At 43.5% G+C, this 15,275-nt stretch overlaps 1 protein-coding gene across 1 annotated transcript in view; it reads left to right on the top strand.

Annotated features, from left to right (window-relative positions):
* Window positions 1-15,275, top strand: part of LOC147706476 (alpha-2-macroglobulin-like protein 1) — a 312,029-nt gene that overhangs the window by 253,260 nt on the left and 43,494 nt on the right. The window contains exons 34-35 of the mRNA XM_086929615.1: window positions 4,713-4,781; window positions 8,310-8,412. Of these exons, the coding sequence (XP_086785741.1) occupies window positions 4,713-4,781; window positions 8,310-8,412 (172 nt within the window). The remainder of the gene's footprint in view (window positions 1-4,712; window positions 4,782-8,309; window positions 8,413-15,275) is intronic.

Raw genomic sequence — 15,275 nt, 5'->3', positions numbered from 1 at the left:
ATGGGGTGACCCTCAGAACCTGGGTATTCGTATTATATAGAACAAATGGTTCTGTCAAGGTTTTTGCAATTGCTTAGAAAAACTGTATTTACTGCAGCAAACACAAAATTCTCAATAACGTACACAGAGATGATTCTGAAAAAGAAAAAGAAAAAACAACAACGCACTGAGAAGACAAATGGATTCAATCATATATTCAAAGTAAGTATTAATACTGTTGTCTATCGCAAGTACAAATTGAATTTGAACAGAGCCATAGGTGACAATCGTGAAAAAAGTGGCAAAGTGAATAGTGATGTGGACAGTACACAATAAACATGACAAACAAAAGAAACTTTTTCAAATCATGTCTGTTTTTTACTCTTGTACTGCAAGACCTATTGGTTCATTGAATCGTGATCAAGATAAGTGTGTGGACATATGAAGCATGTCGACGTTTCGACCCTGTAAGAAGCGCAATTTGGGGTGCATTAGAACGGGTCTTCCTCAGGACAACAGAAGTGGGGTGGACAGCCTATGAAATTAATTACAAAGAATAATCAGGTGTGTTTTGGAATTCTGACTAAATTAAAGTATGTAGTAGCCAGATGGACGCTCACCACAAGGCAAACTCTTCATGGATTGAGATCTGCGAATAACAAATGTATTTACTAAGTTCATGGAGGACAAATGGGTCAAATAATTCATATGTGTCAGCAGGCACTCTTTACCAGCAGCGCATAATTTAATCCAACGATGGACAAGAGAATTCTGAAAATACATCTGGAAAACACTTGAGTTTCCCATGCGAGAACATAAGCTATTTAAATAAACTGAAAGGAAGGGGACATACCTTCTTATTTCAAAAAGGTCACCAGCCGGTTAGAGCCGAAAAATAAATTATAACCGGAAATGTATTGGTACTGAATAACAACACAACAGAAATTAAAATGGGGAAACATCCTTAACAACGCAGGCATTACCCCGCGCTGCTATTACGACCCTGCCTTTACAACGCAAGTCGTTACGACGACTTGTGCTAGAGGGCGCTATTGGATCGGGAATAGTTAATTTTCTATTCCAACACCTTCCCTACTGTAACGTGGGCTGGAGTTGGAATAGAAAATTAAACTATTCCACTATCCAGCCCTTACAGCGCAAGTCGTTGTAACGACTTGCGTTGTAAAAACAGCATTGTAACGGCACGCGGTGTAAAAGCCCGCTTTGTAATGCCGTACATCCATTAAAATGAGCTAGGATACAGTTAACAGGCATACCTCGTGTAAGAATTCACTCGACCTCCACCTGCCGGTTGGAGTGTTGTGAAGTGCGCCTGAAATGCACTGCAGGCAAGTTACTTCATCTTACTGTGAAAATAAACAGGGCTTTTTTTAGAATCACAGTGTTGGCTTTTAGCGCGCTGCAATTGATCATGTGCTCATTAAAAAGTCAGCTCTCACTTTAGAGCGAAGGCATGCATCCGTTATGTAGACACTTGACAAGTTACTGCAAGTATGCAAGTAGAAGGCAGTTAAAGATTGTGTGCAGACGTGACGCTCAGCTGGAGGTCGCGCGTGCACGTTGAGGTGCAGCAGCTCAAAGGAGCTGTCAAAAGGGAAATCACTATCTATTAATAATGTCTGATTGGCTAAGAAGATGTAACCCGTGGCTGATTTGTTAATGAAACACAATGACAATATAATTAAAATACATATATGAATGTAGGGCATGTTGTTTCTGGAAATTCAATTACAAAGCAAGTGTAGTGTATAAATAAATAAAAGACCACAAATTTTGTAAACACTATTAAATTTTGTTACCGCCATGTGGAATATATGCATAAAACAATTCACACAAACCACACTGGCCATGTACGTAGAAATAGTACATAAGTCAAAGTGATGTGAAGATGCAACTTGATTATCATACCATATACTTCTAGATTGACTCGAGGCCACAACACAAGATGCACTAAAATATTTAAAGGCCCGTACGTAATAGTTACCTGTTGTGCCAGAATGCTAGTTGCACCACAGCAAGGTATTCCATAAACACTCATTGTAAAAAGTTTATGCTGAGGGGTAAAACTGAATTGATAATGATTTGCAACAATCTTAAAGCTAAGACACTTGCGGGGGGCATGGCTTGGACCATAATCATGGCGGCAGTATAGCTGTGAAGCTCCTTCATGATCCCGTATTAATCTGATATAATCGGGAGTGAGGCGTCCCTGTTGACCTGTATTTGGGTGCTAGACGGGTGGACTAACCTCCGACACCGACATGACCTGAAGCCGGTCCTTGGCTGACCTTCAGAACCAAAGGAACGGAGCTGCAATGGGGCTGGGAGAGCCCGGAGATATCGAAACCGAAGAGGCTGTAAAATTGCGGGCTGATTGGGAGCCCTGGAAGCGCAGCAGACACGCCGCTTGTTTATATATGCATCGCGCTTTCACCTGAAAGCGTGATGCAAAAATAAACACACGTGCCTGAAGAGACGCCCTGCTTAAGCGTCGCACGCTAAATCTCCAGTTCGGGTGGACTGGGCCTAAGGGCGACAGGGCGGATACCAAACCCGCTTCCAGAGAAGCCAAACACCAAACCAACGACAATAAGTCTTGCCAAGGCCAAGCAGCGCATGCGCTGCACGCAGGTGAGACCTAATAGATAGCAGTGATGTCAAAAAGGTAGCTAAGATTTTATTGCATTCAGTGAAGTTCTCAAGGGCGACATGTAAATGGGGCAGCTGTGACACCTTGTGGCCAGTCATAGCATGGCAACCAGTGAGGGCCTGGAAATAGGATGCTTTGTTTCTGACTTAAGCACAGTTCCCACAACGTGATAACAAATAAGGACTAGCAAAGCTAAAACATCGCGCCATCTGGACCTATTGGCTTTCCTAAAGTTGTCTGCACTGTCAAAAAGCGAAATCATTTTTGCAGATTATTTCTTGTCGCATAATTCTTTAGACAAGAACATGCGTCACCATGCGTGGGTGCTCCTATAGAGTGACAACACAGGCATCATTTTCTTTTTCTTTTTAATTAAAAAATTAGCGAGTGCAGAAAAGGGATTTTTTGGTAGCAGACCGCTCATCAGAAAATGAGACCTGCGGGCACTACAATAATAGAAAAAATATAAGTACCCGAGAGGGGTGAGCAGGGCACAAGTCCTAAAAAAAGGAGTGGTGGGACTAACCTAATTAATCAGTATGCAAGAGGCATCATGGCGCGTGACATCGTGGCGTTTAACATCACAGAAAGTGGCATCACAAGAAGTGACATCAGATCTTAAGCCCTCACATATATGTTTAGCAGGTCTATCATGAGAACATTTGAGCAGATTGATTTAGGCAGAAGATTCACACTTTTGTAAGCTTCACATAAACCAATGTTGCCTTTTGTCAGTGTAAAGCTGCCTCTACCCATAGTGCTTTAAAAGAAAAAATAGTGATATTGAAATTATTACCACGCCTCCTCAGGGGTAGTATGTGCTATATAAATGCTATATTTTGTGAAAATACAGGGAAAGATCAACACATCTGACTTCTTACAGTGCATGCATATCTCCTAATCAGAGCCTGAACAAAGTGAAAAGCTGCCTCTCCTAAGTATGTGTGAAGTGTTACCAAGGTGTGAGCCTTTGTTTCCCCTCTGCTGCATTTGCTTCTAGGTCTTAGGATCCTGACTGCTGCCAGCCAGGAGACTTGAACAAAAGGAGGCCTGATGACCCATCAGATTTGGCCTTTGTTATGGGCCCAACAGGAGTCAGAAAAAAAGACAGCCCCATCCCTTCCCCGCCTGTCCGTTATTACTGATCGAAAGCAAATAACAACGTGCAGGCGCTGCTTAAAGTGTCCCGGTGTTTGGAAATGACACCGGGATGAATTCAGCATCTTTTTCAGTGGGGCCCAACTTCTTGGCAGGGTGGACGGCGTCCACACTGTGAAAAAAGTGTGTGGACGTTGTCCACCCGCTTGTATCCCCGACTCTTGCCCTGAGTGTGAGGATGGAATAGAGGCAAGGGTGGGGAAACTAAAGGGAAGGAAGGGGAGAAACTATAACTAAAGCTGGGTAGGGGAGGAGGGTAAAAACAGCATACAAGAGTAAGAGAAACATGGCGCCTTGGGGAGAAGCAAACAAGAGCAGTACGTGGACGAGAAAGCAACACAAAGAGCTTGGAGGTCAGGTGTTTGGGGAAGGTAAGCTGTGCACAAAGGACAGAGCTAGAAAACAAAGGCACTCTCATGGAGTGCTGAAAGGAAAATAAAAAAGTAGTTCCCTAAAAGTGAGCAGTGGAAGAATATAAGTCAGTCAGCATAATGGTAAAGCAGCTATGCTTTAATGCAGGGAGAAACAATATGGACAAGGCAAGCTAATGCTTAGGAAGGAAACAAATGGGAGTGAAATTGAAGGCCAAACAACGTTAAGCAATGGGTGGGCATTAACCCCTTCAGTGCGGCGCACGTTCAGCGGACGTCGCGTGCACTACCTCGGTAGTGCTTCGCATGTCCGCTGAACGTTCCGGCCCCGCTCACGCAATAGAACGTTCCGCACCAGCACGGAACGTTCGACGCAGCGGAGTGGCTGAGCCACTTTAAAGTTTGGTAAGCTCACAACAAGTCTTTCCCAACCAGACAGCTTGTAGGAAAGACCTGAAAACGGAACCTTTTTCTTGAAAGAAATAACACAACAATGTCTGATCCTTTTTCCTTGTTTTATTTAACATCCACAGCTCATGTCGAGTGATTTTGTGCAGCAAGTAGAACTATCCTTCAGCTCCATCGTCATATACCTACAGAAAGTAAGTGAAAGTCTCCAGAGGGGTTTAAGATGCAAAGGCACATGAAGGCGGTCAGTAGAGGGGTTTATTTAGGCTGTTTCAGTTTCACACACAACTGACGAATTGAACCCAGTTCTTTGAAGCCCCTTCAGTTAATTCTTACTAAATGGCACATACTTGGATTCACTTAGCATCCGTAGCTGTGGACGCTATGGACCCTATTATGATGTCGGTCGGAAAGACTTCGACCTCTGGTCGGAGGCTTTCCGACCGACATCATAGGTTTCATTTTCGACTGCCATATTACACTGACGGCGGTCGGAAGTAAAACCCTCCGGTCATTCCGGCTGGCTTCCGACAGGCTCAAGGAGCTCATCGACCAATCAGAACCGGCATATAATCCCTTAATGACAGCGTTTCCACCTTCGGGATTACAATGTTGGTTTCCCACAGGCTTTCCATGACAGGAATTCCGATGTGAATAGCTTATCAGAAAGCGACTTTGGGGGCCGCTAGCAGGACCCATGTCTCAGAGGTCTACGGTTGTGGGGCTAGGGTGCACCTGTGGTGCCCCCTGTTAATCCTTGCGCCGTGTGGCAGGTACCCTGAGGTGCCTGGCACGTGGTGCAGGGATTAACAGAAACTCACATTTCTCTATGGGAGATTGTGCTGCAGCAGGTTTATGGCCGCAGCACAAGCTCCCATAGAGAAATGGGAGTATGCGACCGCACCATGTGCGGTTGCATTGTAATAGCTGTGTCGGGACCGCCAACTGGGGGTCAGCTTGTCCTGAGACTGCAACGGACATCCACTTAACATCGTATGAGGCCCTATATGTTTATTGGGATTTGTATAGCACAGACTCTGTCCTTAAGACTTCTGAGGGCTTTACATATATGCACACACGCAACAAGTAGTTACAGGGGGGGTATATTGTATTTAATTGATTATTACATCTTCTGTAATTTATTACATATAGAATTATAGACAGGTAACAGTGAATAACGCAGATTTTTTTGGGGCAAAGATGTTCTGAGTAACATCAAAGAGGCAAAAGAATGAAGTTATTTATATGTCATTTTGTGTCTAACAATAATTCTTACATGTATTTTACAAATATGCACTTTTGTAACTTTGGTTAAATAGGATTGAGGGGTTATGTTGGAGGGTTTTCTGCTTCACTTTGGCTTGTGGCATTTTTGGTGCACGGTCCCAACGTGTTTACTGAGCAGCAGTTTCACACTTTTTTACGTCTGGGATGAATAGGACTTGTGTGATCTCTAGTGAAACATTTTTTGTTCTTTCCTTTACTGGGTACAGAACTATCACGGTGTTTCAAATAATAATGTCTTTATTCAATGCTAATTCTCAGAACTGTCAGCCCTGCCAAGGATCCCAGGTCCATGCATGATGTACTGCTCCAGTCCAGGTTTTATTTTTAATACTGAAACATGTAGTCTTGTTTAATACATTTTAAAATAGGACTACAATTTCCAGAATTCAAAGAAAACATACTGGGCTAGAGCAGCATATGATGCATGGGCCTGGGAAACTGTAAGTGTGTATGGGGTATTCTGCACATTTAATTCACTGATTGTGCATACCTCAAGATGAAGGGGTGGGAAGTAGAGGCGGATGAACCGGGGGAGAAATAGATAGAGTAAGACAAGTAGACCATCAGGCCAGTAACCTGAACTGTGGGGCCCGGGGGTAGGCAGATATGTGAACCGGATTAGGGGTATCCGGCCAGGGTGGGAAGAATCAGAAGTTTGAGTGGCAGCCACAGAGAGCTCTGGATGTACACACGGAGGGTGGGTGGTTAGCCAGAGAGGGGAGTAGACAGAAAAGGATTTTTTTAACCATCACGGCCATGTACCTGTGGCAACTTCCTTCCCGGTACTTTCTTCTCCACGGTGGGAATGCAGCAATAGAAAATACCTGCAACCAAGACCAAGAGGTCAGAGTACAGTTGTTAGTGTGCCATTTTCCGGACTCCACCACATTTTGAGTTCGTAAGTTGAGCAGAAATTCTTCCAACGAACTGAGGTGGACACAATGCTTAATTTGTAAAAGGATAAGTACCAGAGCATAACATTTTGCTCAGAAGCCCCTGGCCGGACCTATTCCATGTTGGGAAACCAAATACCAAGGCTGCATAGTCCTCATATCTCTTCAATCCAGACCAAACATTTCCTGTCCCTTCATCTCACTCTTGCAAGTTCAGTATCCCAGTGAGGATTTGTAAATAGCCCAGACAGTCCCCACCCTCAGAGATGCATTGTTGTATTCCTCTGAGGCTGGGACAGACGCTGTACATCAACTTAGAGTAGTGCATTCCTAACCAACGTGTACACTCCAGTGAAATCTGCACCATCACACCTCAAATAATGCTTGTAGTAGTATGCCGATTAACAGGCTGACAGGGTAGCCACTTAGGGCCATGGTGGTAGGCCACAGTATGACAAATCCTGGCCTTAATGCATTCTGGTAATTGTAGTTTTGGCTTACTTCCATTGAAATACTTAAACGAATACACATGATAACAATGAATTTTAACAGGCAAGTCTTGAAGTGAGGACATGGAGTTCTGCTGACATAGAGTGTGTCTGGAGACACTGCAGTGTAGATAGAAGGCAACCCCACTGATGCACCATGAGGTGTTGCAGTAGAGAGAACAACTTTCCACTAGAAAACACCCTTGAAAGTTAGATATTCTGTGGATGAGACTCCATCATAGACCAGAAGTATTCCACAGGTAAGTGTTGGGTGATTGTGACACCCACAGGAGAGCCAAGACCACCACCCCAACACCACAGAGAAGGGGCTGATCACTAGGAAGCACTCCCTAAATTCAGCTCCCAACAGAAGAGCAGAGGGTCCCTCCCCACCACGCTGCCGCATAGCGAGGATGTTGTACTAGTAAGTGTCTCATGAACAGTGATAGGTTATTCTAATGGATTTTCACCCTGCTGGTTATGTTATTCTGATGGACATATTTCCATAGACACATGTTGCTATGCATAGGGGTCTTTGATTTGCCTCAGGGCCCTTTGTCCTCTACGAGGCTATTTTGTGAAGTCTTCTGCAGGATGCGGCTTCCTCACCCTGCCCTTTCTCAAATCAACGTCTCCTGCTGGAGCTCAGGGACAGACAGGCCTTTTATACCACCGGACATTTCCCCAATCGGCTAGAGCCCTTGGAGACCGGATTTGAAAGCCCAGATACCTCTGTCAGCTTCCCCAGATTAGTTGCAGCAGGTACTGGGGGTTTCAAGGGAGAGACAAAGAGAGGGGGAGAGAGGGATGGAGAAACTGAGCACTCAGAGTGGGAGAAGAGAGAGAATAGATGGATGGAAGGGGGAGAGATAAAGCAAGGATAGGAAGAGAGCGCTGCTTGTTTGAGCATTTTTGCCAAGGCTGCTTTTGGTTTGCCTGTCCATCCCTACTGGAGCTGCTTTGTGTAGGAGTTTTCACACATTCCCTCAGCTTCTCAGTCTCAGGCTCTCCTTTTGTTCCCCTCTAAAGCAATCCTGCTCTTCTCTATCCGTAGATGGATTCCCGGGTGCACACGTACTCTTTCACTGCCCATCAAGAGTTTGTGGTGGACAATCTACAACCAGCTACAGCGAAGGTTTATGATTACCTTAAACCAGGTGAGCTACCCTAGTAAGCTGGCCCTGGTATATCCAGGCAGAATGTTGTAGATGTGTGTCCTTACCACAAATGTTTAACACATGACATGGAATGTCTGAAGGTAGCAGAGCTTTGGGGTATCCGTAACTGCTATGAATGAAGTAACTGGAATGAACATAGAGCTAGCCATTAAGACCCGCTTGCTGAGCGCTGTCCAATGAGACCGAGACTGTAGCCCTTCGTTCCATCCTTGTGACATGACGGATGATCATACCATGGGTACCTCTGAGGTCCCGGGTGTGGCACAGTGGAAGAAAGATATGTTGAAGTGGTTGGTGGCTGATGAAAAACATGTGAAAAAAATATGCAGAGATTAATGGCCAGAAGTATGATCATTTCATATTGCGAGTCGCACATTGCAATGTTTTGCGACTCGCAATTTGTGACTTGTAAATTGGAATGTACAGCAGTGTGTCAGACACGGTTTGCAATTCCTAATGGGGTCGCTAAGGACCTACCTCATTGATATTAATAAGGTAGGTCGTAATTTGTGAACCCTTAAGAATCTCACAAATCACAGGGATGGTGGCCTGCTGGGGACAGCAGACCACCATGTCTTTCTTTGCTTTTTAAATAAAACAACTTTTTTTTCAAATGCAGCCGATTTTCCTTGAAGGAAAATAGGATGTGTTTAAAATGAAAAATATTTTTGCATACATTCACAAAGGGGAAGGGGTTCCCTGGGGAACCCTTCCTGTTTGCAAAATGGCTTACCACCTACTTAAAGTAGACGGTAGCTGTGATTTTTTTGTGATCGCATTTGTGGTTGCAAAACAATCGTACATCTGTGAATAGAACAAAAGAAAGCACCCTGCCTAGGGATATAATGGCCCTAGCTGGAGGTCCAAAAGATATATAAAAAGGGGTGATTAACCTAGAGGCTGACACTGCACACAACAAACACAAGGTCAATCCAAGTAGACTCGACAGAACATATTAGAAATATATATATTTTTATTTCTTTTAGATATATTTTTTTAGAATTGAGGTAACAAAAATATAAAAGGTAAATTGTACTTTAGTTTCACGTGATACATTTAGAGCATAAAAAAGTCATACACTGATATGGGGAAAACAACGGAAGGGGAAATTTGTACTATATTAAGACCTACCCAGTATCAGCCACACTTCAAACATACTATCACACTTACTTATATGTATTCTCACTCTACCTAATATTCTAACATTCAACTTTCATTCTTCCATTCATTCTTCTAATCCTGGCGTGTGAAACACATAGATGGTCAGTATGTTGCATAGATCGGGGTGTTATTCCAGGCAGATGACATTTACTACGGTTCCTGATGTAATTAGGACAAAGAGCCGTATTCCTGGAGACACGAGCCGACGCGCGTTTCGGTGACAGGCCAATGGGGCCACACCTTCGTCAGGGCTAGGGGCAGTATACTGGGAGGGGCACAAGTATAAAATCTGAAAAATAGAAAGCAAAAAGTCTTAATTTTATGTTCTATATATATGTAATATCAATCAAACAGATATATGTATTCAACATACAGTTTTCATTGTTCTGCTTCATTTTAACATTTTAAACACACATTGTATATAGGTGCGATACACATAAGGTTGACCTTTTGTAGCTGTGCAATGTCAAACTACCTAGAGACACTCCCTGGAACAGATTCCCTATTGCGTGGAATCTATAAAAGGCATAGTGATAGCCTAAGCTAAATGAACCGTAGAGCATATTTCATAACAGAGTTCATATATACATATTTTTCTAGGTATATACACATTTTCATTCTTACACACATATGACCAGGTTATTACAGTAAGGCCCAGAATCCTAAAAGACAAGTTGTTATAATTATCGTCAATATTAAATGTGAGTCTGAACTATAGATCGAACAACGAGTTCCTTATTATATATAGAAAATTGGCGGATGGTTGTTGGCTTGATTTATCAGACGTATACAATAATATTTACCTATATATTTTTCTATTAAGGAGAACCACAGGCATATAGTTGGATCTGCTACGCTGGGGGGCTAATACTTTTAACTTCCATTGACTGGACTCCAAAGATATTGATCCTATAGTGGGAGTAGATTAGAACCTTATTGTATATGTTATAAATCATGGCACAGGTAGAGTTAAATATATAATCAGGCAGTTTCAGGGTATAACATGTTTTTAAATCAATATTCTATGTAATAAGCCTATGGTGAAGCTTTGTATTAATTCCAGATTCCTTTGGTAATGGGTTAGACTTGCAAGTTGTCGTTGCTCATATGGTCCCAGATAACGAGTCGCACATTGCAATGTTTTGCGACTCGCAATTTGTGACTTGTAAATTGGAATGTACAGCAGTGTGTCAGACACGGTTTGCAATTCCTAATGGGGTCTCTAAGGACCTACCTCATTGATATTAATAAGGTAGGTCGTAATTTGTGAACCCTTAAGAATCTCACACATCACAGGGATGGTGGCCTGCTGGGGACAGCAGACCACCATGTCTTTCTTTGCTTTTAAATAAAACAACTTTTTTTTCAAATGCAGCCGATTTTCCTTGAAGGAAAATAGGATGTGTTTAAAATGAAAAAAAAAAGTTTTCTTTTCATTTCTTAAGGGCTGGCAGTGGGCCGTGGGACCACTGCCTGCTCTTAAAAAATATTTTTGCATACATTCACAAAGGGGAAGGGGTTCCCTGGGGAACCCTTCCTGTTTGCAAAATGGCTTACCACCTACTTAATGTAGACGGTAGCTGTGATTTTTTTGTGATCGCATTTGTGGTTGCAAAACAATCGTACATACCAGTGCGACTCGCTATTAGGAAGCGATGTCCTTGGCAGGCCCCTTTCCAAATACCAACTCCCAAACCCTATTTTGCGAGTTAGTAATAGGTTACCAACTCACAAAATAGGGTTTATACATATAACCGGGACAATTTTCCATTTGCACCGCTCAAAAGAGTTGTACATCTGACTCAAAAACCTTATGGCAGATATAGCGGAATGGGCAGAAATGTTAGCGAGAATGACTCCTCCTTAAATAATAAGCCTCCTTTAGGGGAATAGGAGTGCCCCTGTGAAAGGACAATGTTCCATCCCCCTAAACAGAAACTGTTGGACTTGCATGCTTAGGAACAATATCATTAGATGACGCGCATCAGCACATTGGCAAGGACACTTCAATAAACTGAGGTATAATTGATAGGGAACATCAACTATTGGATCAATTTCACGTTCCCTCGCAAAAGGAATTTAATGCAATAGCAACCAGCATCTCCTCAGGTTACCTTATGGACCCGCTGCCACATAAGTTCTGGAAATTGTTTGGTGGTGAACTCTTTCCACATCTGTATCAAATTTGCTGTCAATCTTTAACTAATTGTTTAGTACCGGAATGCTGGAAAAAGGCAGTTGTCATCCCATTGTTAAAAAAGGCTACACTGGATCACCAAATGTCCCTCTAACTACAGACCCATCTCCTTGCTACCGTATCCGATTAAGATCTTGGAGAGGGTAGTGAGTACGTCTCTTTCAAAATATGCTGGGGACAATGACCTGTTGGACGAAGTCCAATTTGGGTTTCCCCCGGCACATGGGACAGAGACCGCCCTGGTGGCAGTCTTGGATGACCTGAGAATGCGGGCTGACAGTGGTCAGACAACCTTTTTAGTGCTGCTTGACATGTTGGCCACGTTTGATATGGTTAATCATCGGATCCTGATTAAGAGATTGGAGGAGATAGGTGTTGTGGGTAGGGCTCGGGACTGGCTGCATTCTTATCTTTCTGATAGGCAACACAAAGTGACATTGTCGTCATTCACTTCTCAGAATAGAGATGTTAAACATGGGGTTCCACAGGGCTCGGCTATCAGCCCAGTTTTTAACCTTTATCTCCGTCCCCTCATTGTCCTAATAAAATCATTTTGTATTGATGTCATAAACTATGCGGATGATACTCAACTTGTCTTTTCCATTGAGGGCAATAAAGCAGTGCCTTTAGAAAAAAATCACAACTGTATGCACAGAACAGCAGAATGGCTCAAAGAGAATTCACTGCAATTTAATAGGGAAAAAAATGAGGTCCTGTGATGTACTGCAGGCAAAATTCAGCGACCTCTCCCAGTAGACGTCTGGCAAGACCCGGCTAATAACTCCCTATTGCCTGCTAGTACTGTGCACAATTTAGGAGTGATGTTGAACAGTAATTTACAATTGGACTCCCAGGTGAATAAAACGGTGCTCTTCAGACGATACTCCCGTTTTTACCTACTTTAGTTAGACCTCAAGTGGTGCGGAGTAATATTCTAAGCAGATTAGACTACTGCAATGCTCTTCTCTTAGGTGCCCCAGCTGCCTTGATAAATAAATTACAAAGAATATAGATCATGACGGCTAAGCTGGTGCTAAATCGTCCTCGTAGAGCCTCGGCCTCATTGGCTTTAAAGGACCTACACTGGCTGCCCATTCCGCAAAGAGTTCAATTTAAGACACTCTGCATTGTCTATAGGACAACACCTAAAAGCGGGCCAAAACTGCTGCAAAGAAAATTTGTATGGTATTCCTCTGTTAGACACCTGCGTTCTTCCTCTGTCAATCTGGTTTGTGCTCCCCATGTTAACAAAGCTCGAATGGGGGCAGATCCTTTAGTTTTACAGAATCCAGACTTTAGAATGCTCTGCCTCCGGAGCGTAGACAACTGAACACCGTGTCACGTTTCAGGAAGGAACTGAAAACCAGACTTTTTCCCAGAGATTAGATCTTGCCTATCTCAGTTAGATACTCGCAGTGGCTGATTGGTAATCTAAGCGCCAGGATACCCTTGGGGTGGCAGTTGCGCTATACAAGTGTACTTTACATTACATTACATTATTTCATTATTAAGAAATATGCGTTGAATATTTAATTTGATAAATGTAAATGTATTTGAGCTTATATAGCGCACAGCTACCCACAAAGGGTTTCCCGGCGCTTGCTTAGGGAACCCGTCCTGGTATCCCCCTGTGATATAACCCCGGCAGGGTATCCACAAGGTGAAAGCCAGGCATCCCGCCACGAGGGGCCGTTGTGGAGATTAAGCAAGCTATTGCCCAGAGTCGCAGAGTGTGAACCCGTGAGTTGAGAAGGCACCAGAGCGAGAATTATCGAGTCCGTGGAATTTTTTGAGCCCAAGACCCGCCGAGGCGGGGAATTGAACCCTGGTCCAGGGCCGATCTCAGCTTCCGGGTCTGCCGTCTCTAACCCCTGAGCCACACTTCTCCACTCTGATCTAAAGATCCACTCTGTGGGATTGTTGTGGCAAATTTCATGAACTGAGATTTAAAATCAATAAAAAGATTTTTTTAGGAAAAACAGGTGAACCAGACACCTCCAGAGGCTGGATGGTCTCCGGATTCTTGGGTGGGAACTTAATGGGCCTGAGGAGGGGGGTGCCCAACTGCAAGATCAGGTTGAAACTTGAAATTTGTCCCGGGGATCTTCAGGACCATGCTGTCCTGTTCTATCAAGCTGCCATGTACTGCCCAAGCAATCGTGGAGGTGTAAGGTCGAAGGTCAAGCTGAATTTGAAATATCCTTTGTGAAGAAAGATAGGTCCTTACTTTTTTGAAAACCTTGCATGGTCTCTGGGGTGCTGTAGGTCCAATGGAAAGACATCCCTAAGTTTTATTCTGAACCATAAATGTGCCAACTAAGTCACATAAACCTTGGAAATTGCAGTGGTCCTTGGTCTTAAAGAATGTGCTTTGTTACTTATGATTCATAAGTAGTGCTGGCGTGATCGTACCATAAAAGGTGTTCATCAGGGCACAAGTCGTAAATAAAGAAGTGGGGGGACGCTGTCACCGGAAGTGACGTCACATCAGGAAGTGACGTCACGCAAGGTGCCGAGCTCCTCGTCCCAGAGAGGCCAAAGAGTGAAGTACATCTGATTGGAAGGGGGGATGGCGTCCCCCCGGTAAAATAAGTGGGGGGACGCCATCCACCCGCGTGGTACCCCGACTCGAGCCCTGGTATTCATGCAATCCGATTAAAGGGTACAGAAGAACTGGGCCCCTCTCACAAAGGCTTTGATGACGTGTGTGCGTTCTGATTGCACAGAGCACACTTTGCACGTGGTCACATTCACACTAGAGAATTGTCGCTGTGGAGAATACTCTGTATGGACTCACAGTATTTGCACACTTGCACTGAACAAGGACAGTTGTGCAGCTAGGGTTTATGCAAGAGGTGGCCTTGCATATCTTTCTTTCACATAAGGGTGCCCTTGCATACACGTCATTGCAGCAATTCATTGGATTTCTTTAAAGAGAAAAATGAGAGGATTTACAAGATATATTCAAGGAAGGCATAATTTCTTCTAAAAAAAGGTTACCAGGTTCCTAAAGGGCAGAGTCACTTTTTCAGTCTTGTACCGTCTTAATGTAGGAACATCAGTCCCTGCTCTCTTTTGAAATGCATTGCTATGTATGTGTTTCAGTGAAATGTATTTTATTATAACTGATTTAGGGAATTTAAATACATTTAAAGAACAAGCATTGGCAAAGGAAATATGTATCTGACCTGAACACTGTTGTCTTTGCCAATGCTTGTTACTTACTTAGACAGCTCCTGCTAATACCTGCCGATCTGCGGCACTAATATTTTATTTAAAAGTACAACATGCATGAAAGATGGCTGCAGAGGAAGCATGCATCCTCAGCAGCCATTTTGTAATGCATTTTGAATTGAATCAGGAGCAGAGAAGTGAGTTAGACAACAAAGACATCCCACCCAAAACAGTGAGTCTTGCCAACAGAGAGCTACACCTGTCTGTAGCAGAGACATAAAAAGTCAGAAAGTGGTGGCACCTTCGTTAT

Source organism: Lissotriton vulgaris, chromosome 7, assembly GCF_964263255.1.
Source record: "Lissotriton vulgaris chromosome 7, aLisVul1.2, whole genome shotgun sequence".
NCBI classification, from domain to species: Eukaryota; Metazoa; Chordata; class Amphibia; order Caudata; family Salamandridae; genus Lissotriton; species Lissotriton vulgaris.
This window is presented reverse-complemented; position numbering and strand designations above follow the sequence as displayed.